At 36.9% G+C, this 25661-nt stretch overlaps 1 protein-coding gene across 8 annotated transcripts in view; it reads left to right on the top strand.

Moving 5' to 3' along the window:
- STXBP5L (syntaxin binding protein 5L) overlaps positions 1–25661 on the top strand; it is a 184078-nt gene that overhangs the window by 13013 nt on the left and 145404 nt on the right. For all 8 annotated transcript variants that reach the window (XM_085070131.1, XM_085070090.1, XM_085070122.1 and 5 more), the window contains exon 2: positions 4419–4516. In XM_085070131.1, coding sequence (XP_084926257.1) covers positions 4419–4516 — 98 coding nt within the window. The remainder of the gene's footprint in view (positions 1–4418; positions 4517–25661) is intronic.

The raw sequence follows: 25661 nt of genomic DNA, 5'->3' as shown, positions 1-25661 counted from the left end.
TCCTGGTCTACTGCTCCAGAGTCCCTTTCATAAATCGCTTTTTCCAGATGACTGTTTCTAGTTTGACACCAAGGAAAAGAACTATTTGTGGGTATCTTTATGTAGGAATTTTTTTTAAAAAGGCAGTTTTTTATAATATTATGTGAACATGCTCAGGAGCCCTGGTTCCTAATATAGGTTGAGAGCTAGATGGAATCAATGACTTCGGTTTGAAAAGTTTTAGCTAAGCTGTGATTTTTACAAAAAGTAGTATTTTGAAAAATGAAAATTTAATTAATAAAAAATTTATCTCTCCTGTATTGTTTGCTTAGTTTGGAAGCCTGATGATATCTTGTCCTCTTTCCATTTTTCATGAGAAGGGATCAGTCTTACCAATCAGAGATTGCAGACACAGAGATCCATAAATGAGGGATGTCATGGTCTTGCAGTGATAGAATACATGGCAGCTCATTTGTATAAGCACTCATTTTTACCACTACAATCTTGGAGTACCACAGTACTAAAAATAGTATTGAAGTGGTGAAAATGCTGTAATCATTGACATTTTTTAATTTCCTACATAGCTGAGTAAGAGGCTGGAGAGGTTTCAGTCAACACTTCATCCTTTATTTTGTAAACCAATCAATTACTTCTTTAGTGACATTTTTGCATGTGGCATGTTGGTCACAATTTGGGATTAGACTCTACATGCTGAGTCACAGGTTTACACAATTTATTTAAATTTTAACAAACGTGCATAATCTCTAAACTTATTTAGCTAAGTAAATCACTTTTGCTGTCAGATGTTAATTGAAACAGTATCCATAAAATATTAGTAGAAAAGTTACAAATTCTAAGTTTATGCAAATTAACAGAAATACATTTGACTACAAACCCTATTTATTAGTTGATACAGTTTAAAATTTGATCTAGTTCTGTATTTCTGGAGCTATTTAGAGAATGTTGTAATCACTTTTATTAAAAAGGTGTCTTTGAAATCTGATATAAGCCACCACAGAACAAAATTTAAGAAATACTCTTATACTGAAGAATTGCATATTACACCATGTGAACAATTATACTGGATATTGCACATTAGTACTAGTACAATTTTTTTTTTTTCAGCTAATGAAATCTATCATGGTATCTTAGACTGAAAAAGACCATTATGTTCTGTACAGGATATTAAAATGTTCATTGGTAGATTACTAGCAAGCCCAAATAATCAATTTCCTATATTAATTTAGGTAAATTGGTTCTGTAAAGATTACTTTAATGATATATACATGCAATTCACTGCTTAAAATGATTTAAAAGACAATTTAAAAGAGAATAACTAAACTGAACAAAGATTGATGCTGAAATTGTATCTGCATTTGTAATTGTTCTGTTTAAAATAAATTATTTTGCATATTGCACAGAAACTGTGTGTCCTAGGGAGCACAGACTGCCTCAAGAGAGAGCATGTCCAAAAAGGAGACATAAAAGGAAGCTGGATAATGTGGAGAAAAGCAGTCCTGGCTCCATCTGCTGTCTGCTTTTTTCCTCTCCCTTTTATTTTTTATTCTTGGCAGCTTCTTTCTTGGGGTATTTGGGGTAGTTAGGCCCTATAGTTCTTTGAACACAGACTGATTTTTAAGCATACTTCTGCTTTTGCCTGCTATTGAGATTAATTTGAGAAAAAAAAACCCAACTACTTTGTTTTGCATTTCTGAGCACCACTGATAGTTTTGTTCTATGTTGCTCCTACTGGACACAGCTCAGATTAAGTAGGAATGTACTTTTTGGTTTTGGTCACCCTAGGGTCAAGTTAATTTTGTGACCTTGTCTTCTTTTTCATCAGTGTTAGTAAATGCTGTAAGGAAGCCCAGGCACAGTTCTAGAATTGTTACTCCTTCTTACACACACGTTTACATGAGCTGGATCAATGCACAGCTGGAAAGTCTGCTCCAAGTACTGGCTTTTCATGTCAATTTTTCTCACAGTCCTTGGAAATAGAAGAGTTGTTGGGATCAAAGCTCAGGCCAAGAATCTGGGAGTTTGGAGTGTTACAGCTTTTCCACGTTCTTTTGTTGAATAGGTTTAAACTTCAGAGTAATTTCTGAGGCTGCTCTAATTTGTGCCAAACTTCAGTCATAGAGGCATCTTTTTCTGTCCTAACTCTGTACTGTATAACTTGGCTCTCCTTCCAAAATGGTTTTGTTCTTTTAGAGTCCTAATAAGCATAAATATTTTACTTGAAAAGTGTGATTTAATTGGATGTTCAATAGATTTCAACTATTTTTTAAAATATTTTACAAATGGCAGAATTTTGCATTCACAAAAGCCTCCTAACTGGAATTAGTCTAAAAACTTAAATTTGGAAAATGTCTGCAAAACAGAAATATCACTTTTGAGTCAATCTTAGAGTTCAAAAATTTTGCTGAGCTATGATGCTGAAAAGATGTACATCACTGTTCTTTTAAAACGTAGTTCTATCTCAACTGCAGGACCCAATCAAAATTTCCAAATGGGAAGTCTGACTCTAGATTGCAGAAATACTGAAAATACAATGCAGGTACTAAATATGTAGGTGAGGATGCAAATAAGTATTTAAAAATATTTATCTTTGCATTCTTAAAAATAGTATTGAAAGCTCCAGTCATAGCTAAACATCAGAGAAGCTTACTGTGACTGGAATTACAGGAATTCAAACTTTATTGTAGAGAAGCTTTCTAAAATTATGATTAAAAAAGATAATTGGTGAAATATATGGGTTTTTTAAGATAAGGAAGAACATTTGTTCACCAGGATACAGAAATTTCAAATATAATAGCAAATTAGTAATGCTAAATAGTCAATACACTAGAAAACACTACAATCCATGATTCCTGATATTTTTGGGACATGAGAGGTAAAACCATTTTTATGGTGTCTAAGTCTGGCCCAAGCTTAGATATCAAAATAAAAAACTTTGTATTTCAGTAATCCTAACACTTAAGATGATAAAGTTAAAAAACCCCGAAACACAAAGCAAACCAAACCAGAAACAGAGTTGAGATATTTGATTAATGCCTACATTAGCATAAAAACTGAGTTACTTTTCTACAGCTTACTGAAGTAGCATATGCTTCTGGGTTTTTTCAGCCTAGAAACTAATAATTAGACATTCTTTAAACAACCTCCCTTATCAGCAATAATTAAGATAAGAGACAAGTAAGATCTCTTTTAAGGAAGTGGTTATTTGCTGAAAAACATACATTTAGTTGTTCCCAAACTGCTTGTGAATATCAGTTCAAGTGTTTCCAGCTGTGATGGAGGAGTTGGAGTGATACAGCTGTGGAATCATCAGCTGCTTTTTACTCAACAGGTCTGCAATTAAGGAGTCCCTTTTGTTGAAGTTGTTCCATAAGGGCTGCTGAATGCTTCAGCAGACCTAGTTCTTGAACAAGATAATTTCAAGGAAGAGGAAAATAGCTTAAAAAGTTAGATTTCATTCGGTTCAAAGTACTTCCTCTCCAATCTCAACCACTTACTAAAAAAAGAGTCAGTCCTAGAGTTCAAGGTTTTATTATGTTAAGTAATAAAAACCGTTATAATTATACTAGAAAATTAGTATTTTTTACCCATTTTCAGGTAAGCAGACACTCATTTAATTGCAGTTAATTTTTTTGTGTATGTTTATAGTCTAGTATTGTTATTTTCAATTTTATTCTTATGTTAATGTTCTCCATTATCAGATTCTTTCTCATAAGAATCGGCCAAGTCATGTTGGTCATAATTTCCAGGTTAAAATAACTTAAAATATTGAAACAGTCTTAAAGGATGTGTTGTATCATGCTCAGTTTATTTATTCCCCCAAGTATCTCTGCAAAAATTAGAATTAAAAGCATAGTATTGTAAATAAAGATTAAGAAAGGGTGAGTGGTTCAGTTGCTCATTTTGAGAACATCTTCTCTTGCATCTTTGTTTCTTAAATTGATATTAAAGGTTTTTACCTCTTAGCCTTGATTCAGTTTATTGGTTTATTGGATCTCTTCCCCTGGACATATTCCATTTCTTTCTGCTGGAGTTGTTCGGTTGAGACTGAGGTTGTTTCTGACAGTGTTTGGAAAGCATATTATGTGTCTTTTTTTTTCTGTTTACAGTTCAGCTGCCCTGCATATTAAGGTTATCTTTCAGTATACCACTTCAGCAGTATATACCAGTTGTATAATAACATACACTTTGCAATCTACTTTCTTGCAATAAAACCATATAAAATATTACTGAGTAAAAAGCATAACTACAAATTCACATGAACAAAATTCACCTCTGTATTCAAAATACTGTATCTTTTAAAATATTTCTCTTGAAATGTATTGAAAATGCTACAACATACAGAAGAATGTAGACATAAAACAATCATGCTGTTCTCTGTGGTTGCAGTTCAGTCACTTTGCTGTTCTGCTCTGTTTCAGACGGTTCGCCATGGCTTTCCCTACCTACCCACTGCCTTAGCCTTTGACCCAGTTCAGAAAATTCTGGCCATTGGAACAAGAACAGGAGCCATACGAATGTATCCTTTCTCATTCAGAATTTGCAGCATTTCTATGTATTTGTGATGCAGGGATGTGGCTTACCTTCCGCGAGCGCTCAGGTAAGGTTACGGTTGTTATGTTCTACTTCATTTTGCTTTATGAGATGGACTGGGAAAGGATGTGCTGCTGAGGGATTAACCAGGTCCTTAAGGGGTTCAAAGAAAGAATTCTGATTGAGTTTTTAGCATATGGTTTTGGCATATATTGGTTAAGATAAAACAGAATTGATCTTTTTCAGCCTGACATGTAGAAGTGGACAGCAAAGTGGTAATGAGCAAGTTGTAAATGTTGTGCTAGCAATAAATAAATTCATTGCTGCAATGCAGTTAGCCAATGTTAGATTGCAGTTAGCCAATGTTAGATTGCAGTTAGATGGTTATGTATGAAATTATTTAGATTCTTTCAAGTGAATGGTGGGAAAAAAGTGATTTTAGGACAGAATTCATCTCTTCCCGGAGGAGAAGGTGAAGCACTGTAAAAGTGCCTATTTCTTTTCATTAATTATAAAGGTACTTCAGTGTCAGCAATTTATATGTTTTTTTTTAATATAGTAGGATTTTTAAGTTATAAGTCTACACAGAATAAATTTAATTACAACGTAATTAAAATTTGAAGACTTAAAAAAAATTAAGAATATTTAAATGTGACATATTTCAAAATGTTTCTCTACATAATTTTCTTAGTTTGGCATGGTTCCAAAATATTCCAATTTGGTGGAAATACATATAAAACAAGAAAAAAAAAAGAGAAGGAATATTACAGGAGGTTTAAAAGTTACAGGATACAGAATTAGTAAAGCAATATTTTTTAAAAACTTTTTGTAGCCAAATAAATTATGTGTTTGAAGTAGGGGACAATGCTGTATGAAATATCAGTACAATATTTTCTACTTCTTTTGCTATCCCTGTTCTCAAGGTGTAACTATAAATGTAATGAACCTAAAGGCAGTAAGGGCAATAATGTAACCAAAGGCAGGTTTCAAAGTAAAGAAAAATCTCCTTGTGGAAAACAAGCCTGTGCTTCATGTAATGTGACTGAAACTTTGGTTTCTCCATTTTTGGGTACTCTTGGTCTGAACTGTTGCATTTTCGTAAGCTTCAATTTCTGTCTGATCTAGACTTTCTCACAAGATTCAACTCAACCTCCAGTTATGTGACAAACTTTGCGTTGATCATTCTACTCCTAATTTCTTATCTACAAGAAGTAGGTTGAATATATTCTGTTCATATGCAAAGAAGAAAATTCCCTTGAATTTGTGCACATCTGGGAAGTGCAAGTGCAGCAGTCATGGTTTCTTCTTTTTAGAGGGATGCAAGGTTAAGAAGCTGGGGTTTTGTCCCTGGAAGCTTCACTGATACCTTCAGTGAGGGTATTGGGAATTTCACGGTAGAAACAGGAAGCAGACCTTGCAGAAGACTGACTCCTGAGCCCATCTCTTCTTTCCATCTCAGCAATCTGACTTTTCTAGGAGCAGTGCTGTCACTGGCTAGGCATCCTGTATCTTTACAAATCCCTCCTTTGAGGAAAATTCAGGTACAGAGCTTGAATTAATACAGGTTCATGTAGATTAATTTAAGCCTGCATGTCTCCTGCCACAGGAATGGAACATGAAGTGGAAAAACAGCTATATCCCTAAGTTTATGTAAAATTCTCTATATATCTTCTAATAAAATAGATTATAAAGAGTTAGCAGAAGAGAAAAAAATGTTTTTCAAAGTGTCCTTCCTTTAAACATCTCTTCTCCAGTTTTGCTAGCAAACTCCTACCTCATTCATGGAAAAATTTCTACCAGTTCTAGTATCTGAATCAAACAAGAGCATCAGAAGTACCAGGACATTTGATTTTTTTTTTTTTTTTTAGGGTATGTCATAACATAAATGCTTCTCAGCTTAGTCACAGAGAGCCTGGTTTGCTTAATTGAGCCCTGAGTTAATGGAAACTGTGCTTTGAAGACAAAGGGTGCCATAAAAAAAATACTTACTTATTCATTTTAACTGAGGTTTCTCCACTCGGCTCTAAGTTTTATAGAACATAACATATTACATAAAAAACCTACTTGTGGACCAATAACTTTGCAGTGAAACAGGGCCTAGGACTACAGCCAGAAAACCACTTATTTAAGTCAGTCTTGTTGCAGACATTTGTAATTGTCAAAATCAGGCAATAAAATTGGAGTCAAGATGGAGCAGATTAAGTATTACTTCTGAAAGTACAGTTCACAATGGATTTTTTTTTTTTGCAAACTGAGGAAAATACAGGTTTTAGTGGTTCTCAGTCTTCCACAGTACCCTGTAAAAATACCTTTTAACAGAACCACACAATTTAATTGTGCCATGAGTATGTCAGGTAACGAAAAGGGAATTCTTTCCATACATACATGAGTTTGGCTGCTGTTTCTAAACAGTACTGTTGATGGAGTGAGGGGACAGACTATTTGGCTGCCATCAGAGAAATTCACCCAGTTATGTATTTGTTTGTTTACTGGTAGTGCCAAAGGGACCTGGTTTGGATTGGACTCTCGTTTATGCAACACAAAGGGATGGGAAGAGTGAATTTATATTTAGTATTCATGTAGTGATGTAGAACAAGTTTTCCTGTGATGAGTGCAGGTTGCATAATGGTATTGTTGCTGTCTTGTCTTTCTAAAAGATTCTCAAAGGATTGGTATTTCTGCTGGTCACAAGTTAACAGATATCAAAAGACAAGCTGTTTAAAAAAAATAAATGAAGCTTATACTTCTCTGTTGTGAATTAATATCTAACATCAGACCTTCAGGTGATCATTTCGAGTGATCCAGCAGCAGTACTGAAGTTGACTATGTTAAATTGTCCTGAAATAGAGCATATTATTCATAAGCTGCCATTAGAATGCAGAGATAAATGAAAGTTCCTTTTGGTATGGCAGTCAATTTTTCTTCTCCTAGATTTCTTTTGAGGGTACTTAGGTGCAACTGCTATGTAGCAGTGGGAATTGCTGTTGCTATGCTTTGCTGATCCTAGAAGTCTCCATGGGTTTCCCAAGGAACTTCAGACAGTGACTGTAGGCTTTACCTACAGGGATGACTGCTGAGTACTGGATCCTCACAGATCCAGCGTATAGAATCAGACTGCACTGCAAATCATCCATAAAGGAGTATCTTCCTATTACCTTAACACAGGCTGCAAATAAAGGGCCAAAACCCCACCCCTGTAACAGTTGCTATTGCATCTGGTCATTCTTTTCCTTTGTCCTAAACACAGCAATTGTATTTTCCCTTTGAGGTATTTTTTTCCTCTTTGAAGCCTATTTGCAGCTCCCATACCTTTGATCATTGCTCAGATCATTGCTTGATACCACTCTAACTGGAATATTCTTGCTTCAGGAAAACACATTCAGTTGAAGAGGAACTATGAAATGGAATTCCTTTTCTTACTGTTTCCATATCTTTCTCTGGTCCCAGTCTGGAGAACCTTCTAACACTACACTCAATAAAGCCAAGTGTGCAGTCTCTGAGTATTATCAGAGAATGTTCTATATCACCATACAAGGAGTTGAGAGATTAAGATACTTGGTCAGATTAAAGTCTCTTCTTGATTTCAAAGGAAAAGGAGAAGTCTGGTGGGGGTTTGTCACATTCTTAGTCTGAATAAATAGGTTAAAATCAGTGTTGTCAACAATGATTATTCAAGTAACAGATCTGGAGAAGTGGCATGTTGTGCTCAGATTTTAGGATGTATATTTTTGTATTGTCATTTATTCACCCGACAAATGTTTGTTAGAATTCATTATAAGTACTTTCTGGAGTCACTGGGTCCTTTTCTTTGGAGTTCTTTCATTGCATCAAAGCTGTGCTGAGTCATTACAGCCACCTACTTCAAATATATAGAATACAATATCTAAATTTTTTTTAATCAAGCTGCTGATTATTTAGTGGCCAATTGAAGTAAGAAATTCTGAAAGAAACTTTTCTGTAGCTATTATTATCTTTGCTTATTATGAAATGAGAGAAAGTTTGTCTTAAATCTTGTGCAAAAAAACAACCTACTGGGTCCAGAATGGCCTCCACACCACTGAAAAATTATTCACCAACAAGCAGTCTTAAATCAGTAATATGTTTTGTATGTGTTATAGTGTGGTCTGCTGTTGTCATTAATACATATTCTTTGGACTTGCAGGCTCCATCTTGTCATGTGTGCAGGCTGTGGGGCATGCAAATCTTCATTTCCACTATTTGCTTGAGCAAAACTGTAAGCTATCTGCAACCTCAGGTTCCAATAGGCACAGCTGCTTGTTGCCCATGTTGTCAGACAATAGAGTGGCCATTTTATACCCAGGCAAACAAAACATTATTCTGACTCACTAACCCATGACAGTGGAAGCACTGCTCTGCCCCCACCTTTAGCTTAGCTGCACAGTCCTGATGCTTCCTTTGCTCCAATTCTGGTGCTTGTCAGATATATTACTGTGAGCAATCCAATGCACTAACCTGGCAAAATACCAGTTCTTTTGCTGTGCTAGTTTTTTTGCTGGATTAGCAAACTGATTTATCTGGTGCTTACCTCCAATGTTAGTCAGAACAATGCATAATAAAAGTGGAAGGAGTTGACTGGACAGAGAGGGAAATGGGGAAGAAACAAAATTTTGGCACTAAGGAGCAAGTTATTAAGTTGTCTTGCCTTAGTGTATGAAATTGCATCTGATAAATCCAGGTGTGGCAGATTGCAGTTGTCCATGACATTTGCTACAAAATGTAGAAATAGCCTTTCAATTTTGAGTGGTATGGAAGATAGCATCTCTAGCATCTCTTTTACTTACATTTTAAAAATCTTCATGTAAAGCCCTTTGCAAATCACAAAAATTCTACCAGTTCTGCTCAAGAGAGATTCTGCTTTAGGATCGTGTTTGGAATAACTTTTTCTGGCCAGTTTTCTGTGTTTCTTCCATTGCTTTAATAGCAAGAGTGATTTTTGAATGTCAAGTAAGGTATAGCAACACATATTTTAACAGGTATGTTTTGTGGAAAAACAAAAATGGCTTCAAGAAGGCCAAAGGCACCCTGGCCTGTGTGAGCAATAGTGTGCCCAGCAGGACCAGGGCAGGGATTGCCTGGTGAGGCCACACCTCAAATCCTGGGTCCAGTCCTGGGCCCTTCTTTAAAAGAAAGATATTGAGGTGCTGGACCAAGTCCAGAGAAGGGAAGCAGAGCTGGTGAAGGTCTGGAGCACAAGCCCTGTGAGGAGCAGCTGAGGGGACTGGAGGTGTTTAGCCTGGAGAAAAGGATGCTCAGGGGATCTTGTAGCTCTCTGCAACCACCTGAGAGGACAAGAGGAAATGGCCTCAGATTGTGCCAGGGGAAGTTTATATTGGATCTTAGGAAAAAATTATTTCAATGAAAGGGTTGTCAAAGTCTGGAACAGGCTGCTCAGGGAGGTGGTGGAGTCACCATCCCTTTGGGTGTTCAAAACTCATGCAGAGTGGCACTTAGGCATATGGTTCAGAGGTGGACTTTTTAGTGCTGGGTTAATGGTTAGACTCGATGGTCTTGGAAGTCTTTTTCACCCTAAGTGATTTTATAAGATTATCTTGTTTCTTTCTGTGAAACAGCCAATAAACATACCTTTGATTCCAGAGTTACTGTGCCAAGTAAAGGGGAAGGTGAAATCTAAACCCAAGATAGCTCTGTTGAACGTCATGAATCCTCAGCAGCTGATGTACACAGAGAGACTGTGTTCCTGGGAGGTAAAACTGAGGCTGTTTGTGCACTCTAGAAAAAAGAAAATCCGGCAAAGAAAATAAATAGCACTAATTAAATCATTGCTGGCAGAGCTCTGAGTAGGCATGGAATTTTACAGTAGCTAAAGTGTTGCAGTTTTGGAGGATGTTACAGCACACTTTACCCTAGAGCTTCTCTACCCAGCCCGGTTCAGCGCCTCAGTGCTCCAAACCCTCTGTCCCAGGGCTGGACACTGCGCTCTCACCAGCCAGGGAGCCATAAGGCTAGCTCTGGTTCATCTGCTTCCACAACCGGCGGTGATAAAGGAGGCGAGGAGGGTCTATGCGTTGTGTCCATGGAAGATGTTTATTCGCATGGTGCAGCAGAGGCCAACGACCTCCCCGAGGCAGAGATGCCTCGAGGGCGAAGGCCTCACATGCTCAGCCACATGTGGAGCATAAACACACGTGGAGCATAGACAGCAAGATGGCGGAGGGTAAGGGGTTTTATAGGGAAACAGAGAGGGGCAGGGACAGCACACAGGCCCAGTGACCTCTGGGTACAGGGGAGGTACAGGGGCGGAGTTAGGAGTACAGGAACCAATAGGGGAAACCCGAGAGTGTGGCCAGGACCACGTGGGGTTAGGGTACAGGAACCAATAGGGAAAACTGGGGGCGTGGCTAGGACTATGTGGAGTAGGGAAGGCAGGACAATAGGTGACAAGTACAGTCGTTAAGAAAGGGGTGTGGGGAACTTGCAGCTATTATCACAATACTAAAGGAAATGTGGTAAAGAATGTTTGACATCAGGCTGGAGGTACTTTAAAAGAAAAGAGAAGAATATAACTTGAGCTTTTGGTCTGTGAGAAATATGGCATAAAAGCTAAATATAAAGTGCGACAGATTTACTCTCCTTGGAGCTGCTGTCTTTTAATCTAAACAAGGTTTCAGTAGTTCTTTATCCTTAAAATAAGCCAACTGTGTTCTGTGCTGTTTACTCTACGTGATTTATTGGGCAGATGGAATGGGGGTAGCACAGACAGGATCATAAACCCAAAGTTCTGTTGTTTGACTTGGAGGAATCATTGATACATTTCATCTTTTATCTCATTGTACAATATATTCGAGATTTTTCTAGAGACCTGGAGTGATTCAGGAATACAAACTTCAGTGAGAGTCAGTACCTCTACCATAAGTTCTTTTAAAAATTCCCCTGGAAATCAACACATACAAATATGTACTTTTGCGTGTATGGATACCTGAATAGGTTATTACAGAAATTAATTTGTCAATCTGCAAGAATAAAAAAACATTGTAAAAGATACCAAAATAATCAATTTACCTGTGTTACTAAAACTGACAGAACCAGAGTTTGGAGAATTTTTTCTCTACTGAGACTAATATGCATCTGGTTATGTGTGCATTCATATAGATATATACATATTAGGTTTCTGCATACATGCATAAATTCGGGTCCATTTGTTTCCCAAGTCTCTTCTATGCTTTTTAAGTATGCAGTTTGAGTATGTTACAGGTAAATGTACTGGACTTCCCTCACTTTCAATTGCTGTTTTTCCAGGAGATAAAAATGGAATCTGGTATCTACAAACAAATCTTCTGAGAAAATACAGATTTTCATATATTTGGAGATGCACGTAAAACTGGCATACAGGTGGATGACTCTGGCAGCATTTTACTTGGAGCTGATGACTGCATTTATGAACACTATCTGAAAAAAATTTCTTTCTAGATGTCTGTTACAAGATTTTTTTTTGAGTCTAATAAAAAAACCTCTCAGCTTACTCTGATATTGAAATTGTGACTACTGGTGATAGTCAACTATCTCAAATAAGTGATGTGTCTTAGTTAGACCTTGTGTCAGCTTTAGAGCTTTCCCCACCTTTTTTGTTCCAAACTTTGTCATCAATAGAAGTGTTGACATGCGTAGGAAATAATGCGTATCAATTTGCCCTCCTTTCCAGTCTGCTAATTATCTTTTTTCGACAAATATCCATGACCTAAATTTGGCAGACATCCTTAAACCACAGAAATTTGTAGTCATACTACACATTTAGTTAGTTATTTTGACTCTTTTCTTCTTTTGCTTTTATCTGGCAGATACTCTTGATGGTGGAGGGAATTGATATTTCTCTAAATAACTTAGGAAAGCTTATAACTAGCAAAAAGACAAGCCCAAAGTACACAGACACATACAGTGGGAGCATTTTAGTGTTGTGTAAAGAGACCTATTTTTGTCTAGCTAGAGGCACTCATTCAGTTTAAATTCTTGATGACTCCTTGAAGTTAGGTGCCTTTCTTGCACATGTGCTGTTAATGCAGGGAGACCAGGGATGAAAGGGAACTGGGGAGGGTTGAATGCCCATCATGAGGTAGAAAGGCTACAATGACTCTGAATAATTGTCTCTGCACTGGGAAAACCTAGAAGAAGTTACTAGAACCAATAAGGTCCACCTTTGAGGATCTTCTGCAGCAAGGATCATGAACCATGTGATGGCTGGTTCAGTAGATGGGACAGACACAGTCACATGCCATTTCAGCCTAAACCTCAAGTACAGGTGTAGGATAAAAGCGGTTTTTCCTGAGGTCTGAGAAGTGGTGAGATGAACAAAACAGAGACTATGATCTCATTCAGGAGAGGGGGAGGGAAGGGTTTTCTTGAAGTTCTCTTTCCTTGTCCATGATCAGCTCACTCCCTCTTTCCCTAACTGACCTAGTTTCACTCCAGTTCTTTTAGTTCTCGGATTTCTGTTCCTCAGCCCTGACCTGTCTGTTCTTAGTGGCATTAAGCAAGCAATGTTCTTTCAATCTCCATCTTTCACCTGACCTGTGCAAAGCAGTCTCTGAATAACATATTTTTCTGAGGAAACTGTTCAAGACAAGAGCCAAGATTTCCCAGGTGCTTCACATAGAGCATTCAAAGTCACACATGAGTACAAAAGGAAGAATTAAAAAAGAGCATCATGGGAGAAACAAAGTTTGTCCAAAAGAGATTGTGGATCAAGAGCTATCAGAAAATGAATAGCTGAAGTAGCCAAATCTTAGCAGGCATTAAAGAATGTAAGTGTGGCATCAATCTCCTCATGCAAGAAAGAGAACAGGGAGGGAAAGTGACCCAGTTTTGTGAGTCTGCTTCTCTTTAGTGTTGTTATGAAGGAGATACTCTGGTGTTTTATCAACAGTGTTCTAGTCTCATACTCAAAACACATCACCCTGCAGGGTTCCATGAAGAAAATCAGCTCCATTCCAGCCAGACATAGCAGACTTCAAAAATTCCGCACTACTGTTTGCTTCAACCATTGTGGTTTTTAGACAATTATGAGTGGAAATCCAGTGATCTTAACATGCTTTAATTGTAAAACTGATAATTTGAGCAGAAAAAGGATTTCACCATTTTCTCTCTAATTACTGACAATAACCTTGCTTTCCAGTAATCAGTTTTTGGTTATTTTCATTTTATTGAATAAATATTAGCACATCTCTTGCTATATTTATATGTTGATATTCAACATTAACTCTAAAAATGCTCACAGATAGCATAAGAAAGAAATATTGGGATATGGTTCTTTTGTACCATAGTTGTTTTCTGTTTGGGGCTTTCTTTATGTGATTGCTCCAACAAAGCCCCAGTCACCAAATACACTAGATTTTAAGCAGCTACAGCAAGTGCATTTTAAATGCTATGACTTTTAGAGGACTTTGACTTTGTTTTCTTATTTAGCTGTATTTTCCAGAATTGGTAGCTCTGTGACATACTTACTTTTTTCATAAAGATTGACTGAATTAAGTGGTCTGATCTGAGACACACTGATTTCAAATGCCGCGTGCTTTTATTATGAGATGAATTGATGTGCTGTGTGATGGAAGAACATATTTGAGTACATTCATATTGTAGGCAGGCACATGAAGGACTTTAGTCAATATTCTCTTGGAAACCTGTGATTAGAACTTACCAACTTAAGTTTTAAAATATTTATCTTCTTTTTTTTCTTTATTACTTGCAATACATAAGTTCACCTGTGCAAATAATTTCTCCATTTCAGGTGTGGATAGATGAGTGCCCCAGTTTCCATGAGATTACAATGATAGGGCTTTCTTTTTCACAGCAGTTTTATTAATCTTAATTTGTAGATGTTGAGAAATTCTACTTTAAGTTAAATGCTTAGAACTAAGGGGAGGCTAATACAACACATCAATACTTTATCTGTTGAAGAACTGGATTTTAAAGTTTTGATTTGTTTAGAGGAAGTGTCTTGTATAACTTCTGCAGACATCATATGTAGTAGATTATTTGCATAGTTTTAATACCAATTCATTTTATCTAACTGGCAAAAGTCATGAGAGGGGCATCACTTTGAAACCCAAGAATACAGTCTCATATATAAAAATTAAGTTAAAAGTAAATTCTGTCTCATGATAGAACACTAATATGATTGATCAATCTTCTCCAGCAACTTCTGTTACAGGATTAGGATCTGGCAGACCTTCATAGAACAAGTGTACGAGATCAGACAGAGCATAAAATGCAGTAGTGGATGCTACTTCTCAGAGTTTGTGCTCATCCACTGTCTTGTACTGTGGATGTACAGAGTTGTGGGACTGTCAGTTCAATTTTCTTAGGAAAATATTTAGATCTACACATCCATTACAGATGACATTTTTCCTACCAGACCATGTATACCTGTGAGGTATTTTTCACCTTAAAGTGTTGCACTTCATAGGAAAATCAAGTGCAACCCAGTCTTTATAGGATAATGATTTAGTCACATAATTTAAAATAAGAATCTTGCATTCCAGTCTCTGCTCAAGGACAGATTATAAATTTTACTTGGAGCTGTGACTAGATGCAATAGTTGCAACATGTGAAGTTCTTCTCATTTTTATAGATCATGTTATCTTAGCAAGACAGATGAAATTTCTGTTTCATAATGGCTTCACATGTTCGTCTCACAGAAGTTGTTCATAAAATATTAGTTGATACTGGAAGATCAAATGGTACCAATGGATTTGGTGACTTTAAAGTAGCACTTAAAACCAGAGCTGGCTGTCTGCACCCATAGCTCTTGGCTTTGGTAAATTACTTTATTTTATATAAAACAGATCGTTGGATAGCATACATTGGTTATAATAGGGGCTGGAACAGAAGACCTGTCCATCCTAGGTGAAAACCTGCTAGCCATGATTTCTTGTTCCATCTCTCTTAATTAATGAGTATTTCCTTCTCCCTCAAACCCCCCATCTGTCCTCCTGAACTGAAGGGGTCAAGAGTTCCTGTAGTTCCAAGGAGGGTCTGGTCAGGACACTGTGCTTGTAGCACTTTTATTTTTAGCAGAATAACTATTGCTTTTTTGTTCCTCATTATTTTGAGAGGCAGAAAATGTTGCACTGTTAATGAGGAAGCTTTTCCATGCTTTGTAAGAACACCTTTTCATTGATAAAGTAAGGTGTCTGGTGGATAGAAGCACCTGCAGATTTAGAATTGGTTACATGGATTTTTTTGAGATACAAGTTTTCATCTTCAGCAAGAGCCGAGACTTGCCTTTTCAAGTCCTTTGGCCTTTAATAAAAAGAGCTTTCAACTTGATTCCTGCTGTTCATAGCTGTAAAATGGTGAAGTATCTACCAGTGTCAAGAAGTCATTACATTTAATAAATGTAATGCATGGTTTTAAAATTCTTTTAAGATTGAGAATGCCACAGTTATATTTTCCAGAACAGACAAAGGAAATCCTTAAATACATTTACAGCACAGTGATGAGCACTGTGAATACACAGCTGAGTATCTGTGAATTATGAGGTGTGTTTTAATTATGCCTCCACAGTGTGTGGTTTGCATTAAAAGAATGAATAACCAATACAAATGTGTATTTCTCAATTAAAAAAAAAAGTATAAAAATGGACCTTAAATTAGTTTAAAGATAACTTACCTAAATTAAAACCATCATCCAACTTCCTCAAGTAGGATGTTCCAGCTAATAAGAAAACAAAACTAGAAACCCCAGTGTTTTCTGAAACAAGAGAAGAAAATTCTCTTCTGAAAATCATCCCTAAGAATGTCTTCTCCAGTACTCCTGAATTTTGTAGCTTAGGATCTCTCTAGCATTGCAACTCTCAAATGAAAGGAAATACTAACGAAAAACTGGTTCATTTTATAGGTTCCCTTGGTTTTAATTGATAGATCACTATTTTGGACTTGGAAGTACAAGAATCACTTAATTAGGCTGACAGTTTACGACAGCAAAGAAGCTTCCAGTTTTTTTAAGAGTAAATTAAATCACTGGGAGATCAATAAATGCAATAAGAAAACAGTGTAATTTTCATGGCTGCTGAACAACTGAAAGATGAGATATTTTCTAGTTGTTTCAAAAAATGTTAAACTATTTTTAAAAGGAATTTGTATAATGCTACCTGCTACATATTCCTAGAAGTAGACTAAATCTGCTACAAGAGAGAACAGAAAAACAGTGTCCTTACAAGTTTCTTTAGAGGAATGGTTTTCTTCTGACTTGAAATCCATTAGTTAATGTAATTCTGAGCAGGCAGGTAGAATGTTGTGCCTTACTTGTCTATTTTAGCTAATGAGTACCAGGGTTTGCCTATTCTAGCAAGCCATAGCCCTTTCTAGGGCTTCACAGAAAAGATGCTAGGACACATTATATTAAGAGTGAATTCTTTTCCTTCTGCATTCATTCCCTAACCAAAGGAGCTCTGAAACACAGAGTTCATAGAAATATGGTACAATTAGCTCTGCATGTTCAGTTCATTGATTTTTCATTAGTCCTGCATCAGTTCTGTCCTCACACTTCTCCAGCTTTGCTAGTGTCAGGATTCTTCACCACCCTTATGCTTTTGGGCCTGACAAGAAAGAGCTCTGTTGGGGTCCTTGTCTACTTTGCCATAGTGTGAGCTGTAGAGAAAGGAAGAAGCACAGATATTACACTTAGAGGAAATGAGGATGAAAGAATGAAATACTGCTTTTTTGAACTACTGCATTTCTCTGTAGTTGCTTTTCTGTCTTCTCTCCTGTGAGACTGATGTTATATCATGAGCAGAAAAAGAGAAAATTTTGGTGGTTTCATGGAACAGTCTAGTTGGTTGCCTGCTCCCAAAGTACAGCAATCAAAGTGTCTCCTCTGGTTCCCCTGGCATGTTTCAAACTTGCTACAGGGACTGAAAGTTTTTCTGTTTTCCCTAGAGAGGCATCAGGTACTGCTAAATTTATTCATCTTGGCAAAAGCCACCAAAACTGCTGCTGCTGAATAAAGATTTTCTCTACTTCCCTAGTTTAGAACAGGATCCTGAATGTTTGCAACTGAAAAATCCAGCAATTTCTGCTAATTGGTGCAGTTTCTAACAGGACAGGCAAAACTTGTGAATGTCGGAGACAGTCAGAAAGAATGTTCACAATCTGTGTGCTCAGTGTTAACTTTGCTATTCAGAAACAAAACTTCCACTGGGGCCTAATGGTTGTGTGGCTGTTGGTTGGTCTCTAAGCACCAATAGATGAGATTCATGCTCTCGACCTGTATAAACAGATCTCCAAGTTTGCAAAGATACAGAATCAGTTCAGTAGGGTCAGGTTATCTATCCTTGCTTCTAATATTTCCCATATATAGAACATCACCTGTGTGATCATCAGCTCCTAGTTTTACAAGGTCTGGGCATTGACAAAAACCAGGGAATGACAGACTTTTATCTTTTGTTTAAGGGCTTCATCCCAAGATAAATATATTACACTGCTGGACTCTGATATGATGTTGGATCTTAATTAACGCAATGGAATAGCAAATCAAGGTTGCACATGCAAATTTAACTCTTGCAGTTGATCATATTTCTGAATTCTTGGCTTTAATTTACATTCCTTTATCACTTCAGTGTGGTCATGTAGTGAGTAATTCTTCAATATTTGGGTCAGTTTTGCCCTAGTGTAGGAATCACAACTTATTTTCTTATAAATGTATTTAAATGTATTTTAAACCATGAGTGCTAATACTGAGTTAATAATTACGTCAAATCAGCTGAATTTCAGAAAAAAAACCCAGCTTGTATAAAGTGTGCCTCAAAATCTGAATTAGAAGTAGCCAAATCTATTAAAACCATCATTTTATTTGCCTTTTAATTAGTAGCTTTACATTCCTAATTACAAACTGGTTATCATCCTGCTTGCAAGAGATACCTTTAGTATCCAAGTTTTTAATCAGTATTCTTTATTTTTGCTTTCTCTTCTTTTCCCTTAGTAGGGATTGGAAAGAACTAGTATTGTCCATAGTTGCAGGAATGATAAAAAGGGAAAGTCTGTCTGTATTCTGTGAGGCTGTGAATGGCTTTTATGAATGAAGTTAAGCCTGGTATCAGAGGCGTAGAAGATCGAGTTTAATCTACCTGTGTTGCTGCTTATGAAATAGTTAAGCATCTTGGGTGAAAGCAAAAGAAGCTCCCCCTGACAAGGTAGTTTGAGAATTTCATAGGAAATATTTTCAAACTGCCTGAAGAGACAGCAGAACCTTTTGGGAGGAGCAGACTCGTGCAAGCATCTTTCATTTTAAAAAAAATCAAACAAGAAAACCCATTTCTCACCAACTTCCTTAAATGCATTAGAAAATTTCTTGTTCATTGACCAGCTACAAGACCAATGACAACATTATCAAGTGTTATTTAAGTGAGAATTTTTATACTGTCCATGGAAACAGTGCTGTCTTTTTTTTTTTCCCCCGTTCTAGTCAATCTATGGTTATATAATCATAGTACGTCTGCCCTGGAGCCTTGTTGTCACTGCTCATTGCAGTCATTCTTCAGACATGATTCTGGAAATTTAGGCAGGGTATTTTTAACGACAGAATCTTGTAGAGCTATCTTTTAAAGAGAAGTTGAGCTGTGAATCTCCATGTCAGACTGAAGCTCGTGAGCATATAGGATCTCTCATGGGGCTTTTTCATTGCAACAATTGTATTCATCAACACTCCATATAGAGTTAGTTGTAGGGATTCACACATCTCTTCCTAGAATTCCTGCTGTAAGTTTAGATTCTCCTGATGTGCATAAGCAACTCAACTGATTCTTTTTCCTAGTGGAAATTATATTGAATTTTTCAATTTTGCACATAGCCATCATTTTGCTCTTTTGCTAGGTTATTTCAGTCTGTTTAAAATTCTTGCTAAACTTGCTAAACAAATAAGTTGTCACATGTTTAACTCTTTAGGTCTTTAACAGATTAAGAAATATAGCAAACTTTATCAGATGTATGCTGTGAAACTGTGACTTTACCATAAGTGCCATTGCTTTTGGTGACACTGTCTTCAGAATGTCAAAATCACTATTAAAAGTGGACTGTGCTCAGTTATATCCCATTCATCTTTTAAATGCTCTTCAATTACTGGAAGATCCTACCGGAAATTTTTGAAGACATTAGAATTCAGGTTTTTATTGGCAGTTAATCATACTTTTTTTTTTCTACCATATTTTTTAATCAGTGGAGGTAGTTCCCTCTTACACTGTGTCTTCAGTTGATTCATTTTCTGTTTAAGGAGACTTTCTGTAGCCTTTTGACAACTGAGGAAGTTTTTGTCCAATTTCATGACTTTTAAGGGGGCCAAGCAGTAGCAAGAGATCAATATAATATGAATATTTTGGGAGGAATTACTGTTAGTTTTTAGAGAATAATGTTTAGACTAAATTCTTTATTTTTATAATCCTGTTTTAATTTAAAGATGTTTGCAAGGTGCCAGTGTAAGATTTACTGTTTTGTAATTTTCTGGGTAATCTCAAGTCTCTTTTAGAAGTATGTGTTATTACCCATGCAGCTTGGGGGTGGGCATTGCTAGCATCCATTCTGCTTCAATCCAATGCGCATTCTGCTTCATTCCATGCTTCCTTCCAAAGCGTGGCATAAATATTCTTTAAACCTACTAGTAGTTTACTTGGGACTTTAGCTGCTGTAGGTTTCTGAGCCTATAATTTTGATACCTACATCTTTAACAGTCTTACTTAACACAGACACCCCCAAAAAAAGGACTGTGCATAAAGGAACCTTTGCCAATATACTCTGTTAAAAGCTGAATCAAAGAAATAATTTAATTTTTTAATATTCTTGTTTGATTGCTTCCTGTAGCCTGGGTAACCCAGGAGATTCATCACGTTTTGTTGTAGTTATTACTGTTTTGTAAGCTTGCCCTTTCCAATGTGATCCAAACATTTCACATTTGGGTTTTTTTACCTTTATCTCTCTTAATACTCTGGACAATAGTGCAAAGCTTAAGCAACTCTTCTGAGCTGAATGTGGTTATTCTGGATGGATGTTGTATTTTCCACCTCCACATAGCCTGGCAGCAATTTCCCTCAGGTTTTAGTCTCCTTATTAAAATAAAATAAAATGTTTGAACAAGAACATATATTTGCTTTTTATGATAATGGGCAAGGAGTTGTACTAAAAACTGGTTTTACATAAAGAAGTTTCAACTGTTAGCCCAGCTACTGTTGTTATAAAATCTCCATTGTAAAAAGTTTCTTCTACCTTTCTCAGGAGAAATGGCATCCATTTTGGTTCCATCATATTTAATGGGTAACATAGTCTTTACTTGAAGTGAATTTAGGCTTCCGGGGTTTAGTTTCTCAGTTTTACAATAAAGAAAATCCCTCTCATTAACCAATGCCTATGGGTGTTACACCAAGCAAAGTCCAGGGAATGATAGTCCTGATGGATCTCATTCAGTTTCTTTAAAAAGGAAGTTTAAACACTCTTGGGAAGCATTTAATATGAAGGAAGATAGAATTAATTCAGTTTTAATACTTCCATTTTGCATTTGCATGTTTGAACTGGCTTGCAAATAGAACAGTTCTAGATCAGTATTTTAAAAACTATGCTAGTATGAATTAAAATTCCAAAAAGCAACACTACAGAATGGGGACAAAGCAGTATTTCTTAGGGAGACCTTTAATCACCAAGTATCAAAATTACTACAATGGTATTGATAGAGCTATCCCAGTTTTACTGATGGGAGGAAACTGAAGCACAAAAATTATTTAATCCAGTCTTTAAAAGAGCATAGGTCCTTTGATTTTCAGGCTGGCACTTCAACCACAAGCTGTTTAATTCAAACATGCTTGTGTGCATGTTTCTGATGGTGCTCTTACATGTTGTCTTCTAGAGTATAAGGAAATCAGGATTGATTCGCTCACCTTTCTGCATTGTGGTGCTGTAATAGCAACCTAACAATGTAATGAATGAAGGATGAGTTAACTACATCCTTTATCATATTTTCCCCATATACTTTACTGTTGTTGTGGCTTGATTAATAGGTTTTGGATTGCCTATTACTATCATTGAATGGCATATATATCATACCTGGAAGTTGTTCTCAGAGTCAGGTTTTGAGCACTCTGATGCATACACAGGCATTTGTTTAATGTGTTGCCACATACAGAAATGTCATGTAAAATCAATGGAGTAAATTGAGTCAGTGTGCACATTCCTCAAATGTAAGAAGAGGTTGTAAAAATTTAATCACCCAAACGTGATTATATTATTTTAATTCTATGTGTTATTTTAGTTCCTATGTGAAGTGAGGAAAAATTAAACAGTACACACACAAAAAGAAAAGAAGACAGTTTTGGCAACTGCACACTTCCAGATTGCATTTGCATTTGGGGAGGGGAACTGGGAAAATGCTGTGTAATGTGGCCACCTGTCAGGAAAATTACCACCTGTCTCCAGTCTTGATTTTAGTCTTTCATAAAATTACCAGAACAGATAAATAGTGGTATCCCTATAGGTGAAAGCAGTTGATGGACTGATCTTTTTTAATAAGGTTACAAACTATTTATTACCCAGATAATAAAAGGCTGAATAAATTCTTTGTACTGTGTATCAGAATATCAAAGTCTCAGGCAGAACTGGCTCTTGAAATCTATGTGTTTTTTGATTCTGTAAGGCTACATATTAAAAGCCTCTGTTTGAATTTCTCTTTCATCTCACTAATGCTGCTTTAAGTTCAGTCACAGTGGCAAATGATAATCGCTATTGCTTAGGAGTTCAAACAACCACCAACTATATCATCCACATTGGAGAATTCTATTGTTGGTTTTTCTTACCACCTTTCTCACAAAGAGGAATTGGGAAGCTTCCAGATTCTCCCTTGCCCCTTCTTCCCTGTATTTTCTCTCTGAAGGATGAGGCAGGGTTAACTACTGAACATTCACTGAAATTGAGTGTGTACATGAAGACCTCACATTGCTACTACTGCCATAGCCAGTCCTCAAGATACTTGTTGTGAATCACATCTTAAAGGAAAAACTTTCATAGGCAAGTACTATTCCTTTTTCTTGTCTCCAACTGTGTTTTCTTACTAATTTCAATCACTTGGACAACCTCCCCTTTCACTAAATCATAAAACGACCAGGTACTCCACATTTTGCACCCTGAAATACTTTTTTTCTGCTGCACTCCTGTGTTCTGCAAAACTTTGGGAAACCAGATCTTCACATGTGTGTTTGTCATAGATTCTGAACTGGAAGTCTAGTGTTGTCCATCTGGCTATTCCACTGAGATCTTTACAAGAGAAGATAACCAGGAGAGAGAGAAGCTGAAACATCATCATCTCAGGGAGAGGACACAGTCTTTCCAAAATCTGCTGTAGAATACTGTCCTGCTATTACAGAAAACTCTTTGAGTTCCAGCATCTCAGATTACTTACTCTTCATGTGCTGTGGTATTTCTGCTGGTTCACAAATCTGCAGCCACTTTCCTGCATTCTCTCAGTATCAGCAAATACTCACATTAAAGCTGTCTTAGCAAACCCAGGAGTCCTTCACTCCTACCTGCCTAGCACTCCTCTGCATGTTACTATGCCTCTGCACGTTTCTCAGGTCTGGCATTTGCCTTTCCTTCTCTGGTGTCTCACACCCTCTCAGCACACCCAGCAAGTTTTACCCCTTTTGTTCATCTGTGAGAGCTGCCAGGTTTTGCAGAGCTCTGGCCTTCTGTTGCTGTTGTTTGCAGCAGGATATATCGACCACATACACTGGTGTTTGTAGCTGAGCATAAAGAGCTTGTGAGTTTCTTCGACTTGCAGTTGAAGAATATTCTAGTCACAGCTTAGCAATTGCTAAGAATGGAATTAAAAAAAACCAAACAAACGACCCCACCCAGTACTGTTTTTAACTTCTTTTAATGCAATTGGGTCAGTTGAAAGGAGAAGTAGAATAAATATCATCTGCTTGGACAGTTCTCTGAATTCATCAGCAGGTCTCCAGAGATTGTTCAAATACTCTTGCATTTTGAAGAATGTTTTTTTCCAGTCTTTATTAAAGCTTAAAGCTTCTTGGGGTGTCACACCACTGCAGGCTTCACCAGCTGTGAGCATACCTCAACTGGGTGACTGGATTACAGTTGTGGTAGGAAAGAACTCAGCTGGTGAACTCACATTCTGCCTGGGAATGTGAATACATGCTGGGAGGTCAGCCCACAATGACCTTTGTGCTGCTGCAGACAACATTATTACAATCCGGGGCTTTGTGAGCTCATTGGGAATTACCTTCCTGAACTGTAGTCACATCTTTGCTGGCTGTATGGTTGTCTTTTTGTAACTAGAGGCTGTACTCTTTTCATATTTTACAGTAACTCATAAATGTTTAAGACAGCTTTTGAGCAATTAGTGCTGCTTCTGCTCTAGAAGTTATGAATTTGTTATGTGCAATGATTTTCATAATGTGTCACCTTAATTTATTTCAGTCAGTTTGGCAAAGAAAAGCAGTAAAACTGAAAACATGTAATATTGCAGTTTTCTAGTTGCATGAATAATGTGCAATAGGAATTCCAATCTATTTTCATGGAAAAAATAACGAATAGCTTATTCCAGTCTATTCTTAGCCTGGAAATATGCTGACACATCTAATGCATCATAAAAGTACTTTACATGTGAGTTACCTTGGTTAGCGGCTCACTGCGTCCCCACACTTGTGCTTCCTATTTATGAAGAGACTTTACACTTGAATGCAATTTGTTTCATAATGCTGAAAGACAAATAACTCTTTACAGCAATTAAAATGTGAGAAAATCTGGTGGGCTAAAAATCTCTTTTTCTACAAGCAGTTTAGGGGTTTTTTTCCCTCAGAGATGTAGCCATCGTGTGCTTTTTATTCATCCTTTGTGTGTGACCTATCAGACTGAAGTGCTTTTACTTGCTGACATTTTGTTTTCAATATACACTGATATTAGTATGACAGTTTCACTTCAGATTGTCAGAAAGTAATTTAATATTACTGTAGTTCCAAAATCTAGAGAAAAAAATTTAAATTAGAAACAAAACTGCCAAAGAGATGTTAAATATTCTGAAGAAAGTATTGGGAAAACCCACTGAAGTGTTGTAGACACTAGCAATATTTTAGAGCCTGGATACCTTGTGTTAGGTTTCTGATCTATTTAGACAGATAAGAATGGGTTGATATGTTTTTCTGAATTAACACACTCAAGGTAATTCAACTTAAATTTTTTTTTAGTAATGAACACCCAGCAATAATGAAGCATTTTCTCTTTCTTTTATTTTTTCCTTAAATCCATTCATTTATTTGAGGAGTTAAGGACTAAAAATTGTAAAAGGTTGGAATATACTATTTAAGATTGTCTCAGCAGGTGCAGGGGCTCAGTTGATTTAAATGGATCTCTGTATTCTGCTCTGAGAACTGGCTCCATCCAGTACCCTCCACCACCAGCCAGCATTCCCATCCCTCCCTCTTGCTGCCTGGAGAGCCAGATCTGGAAACTGGGAAATGCAGTCCAGGGGAAAGGAGCTGTTTTGCCTTTTGCTGTGTAGCTGCTTTTCAGCACAAGTGCTTCCCCGTTGTGCTGGTGTGGCAATGGAATGAGCCACGCTGTCAGCACCAGGGAGATCAGGCTGCTCAGCCAAGGGAGCCAGAGAGAAAGGCCAAAGCATCACTGCTCTTGGTGCTCTGGGCTTCAATTTGTTTAGACCAATCGTGAAAACACACAATAGCTTTTCCCCCTCTGCTCTTTAACAGTTGATGTTATGGGTGATCTGAAGGTATTAACTAGATTGATTTTCAGTTTGTCAGTCATCTCTGCACACATCAGAAAGAAGAGGCAAGGCAGAAAGATCAGACAAACAAACAGGAGTGAGTCAGGTCACAGAGCTCCGGGTACAATAAGATGTTTCAAAAGTCATTATATAGTTCAATTATATAACTTGCAGTCTAGATTTCATCAATGTGTCTGCTGGTCACTGAAAACTGCAGATTTCAATGAGGAACATCTTTGTTTTCATCAGCTTCTCCTGGGATGTAGAAACACTATTTTTCAGCAGAATTTCCACATATAAGGCTTTGTCTCGACAATTAATTTCTTATTTCAGAAGGCTATCCATACAACTAGCACAAAATTCCAAATGGCTTTTTGCCATCATCT

Source organism: Lichenostomus cassidix, chromosome 1 (assembly GCF_008360975.1).
Source record: "Lichenostomus cassidix isolate B80296 chromosome 1, HeHo_3.0, whole genome shotgun sequence".
NCBI lineage: Eukaryota > Metazoa > Chordata > Aves > Passeriformes > Meliphagidae > Lichenostomus > Lichenostomus cassidix.
This window is presented reverse-complemented; position numbering and strand designations above follow the sequence as displayed.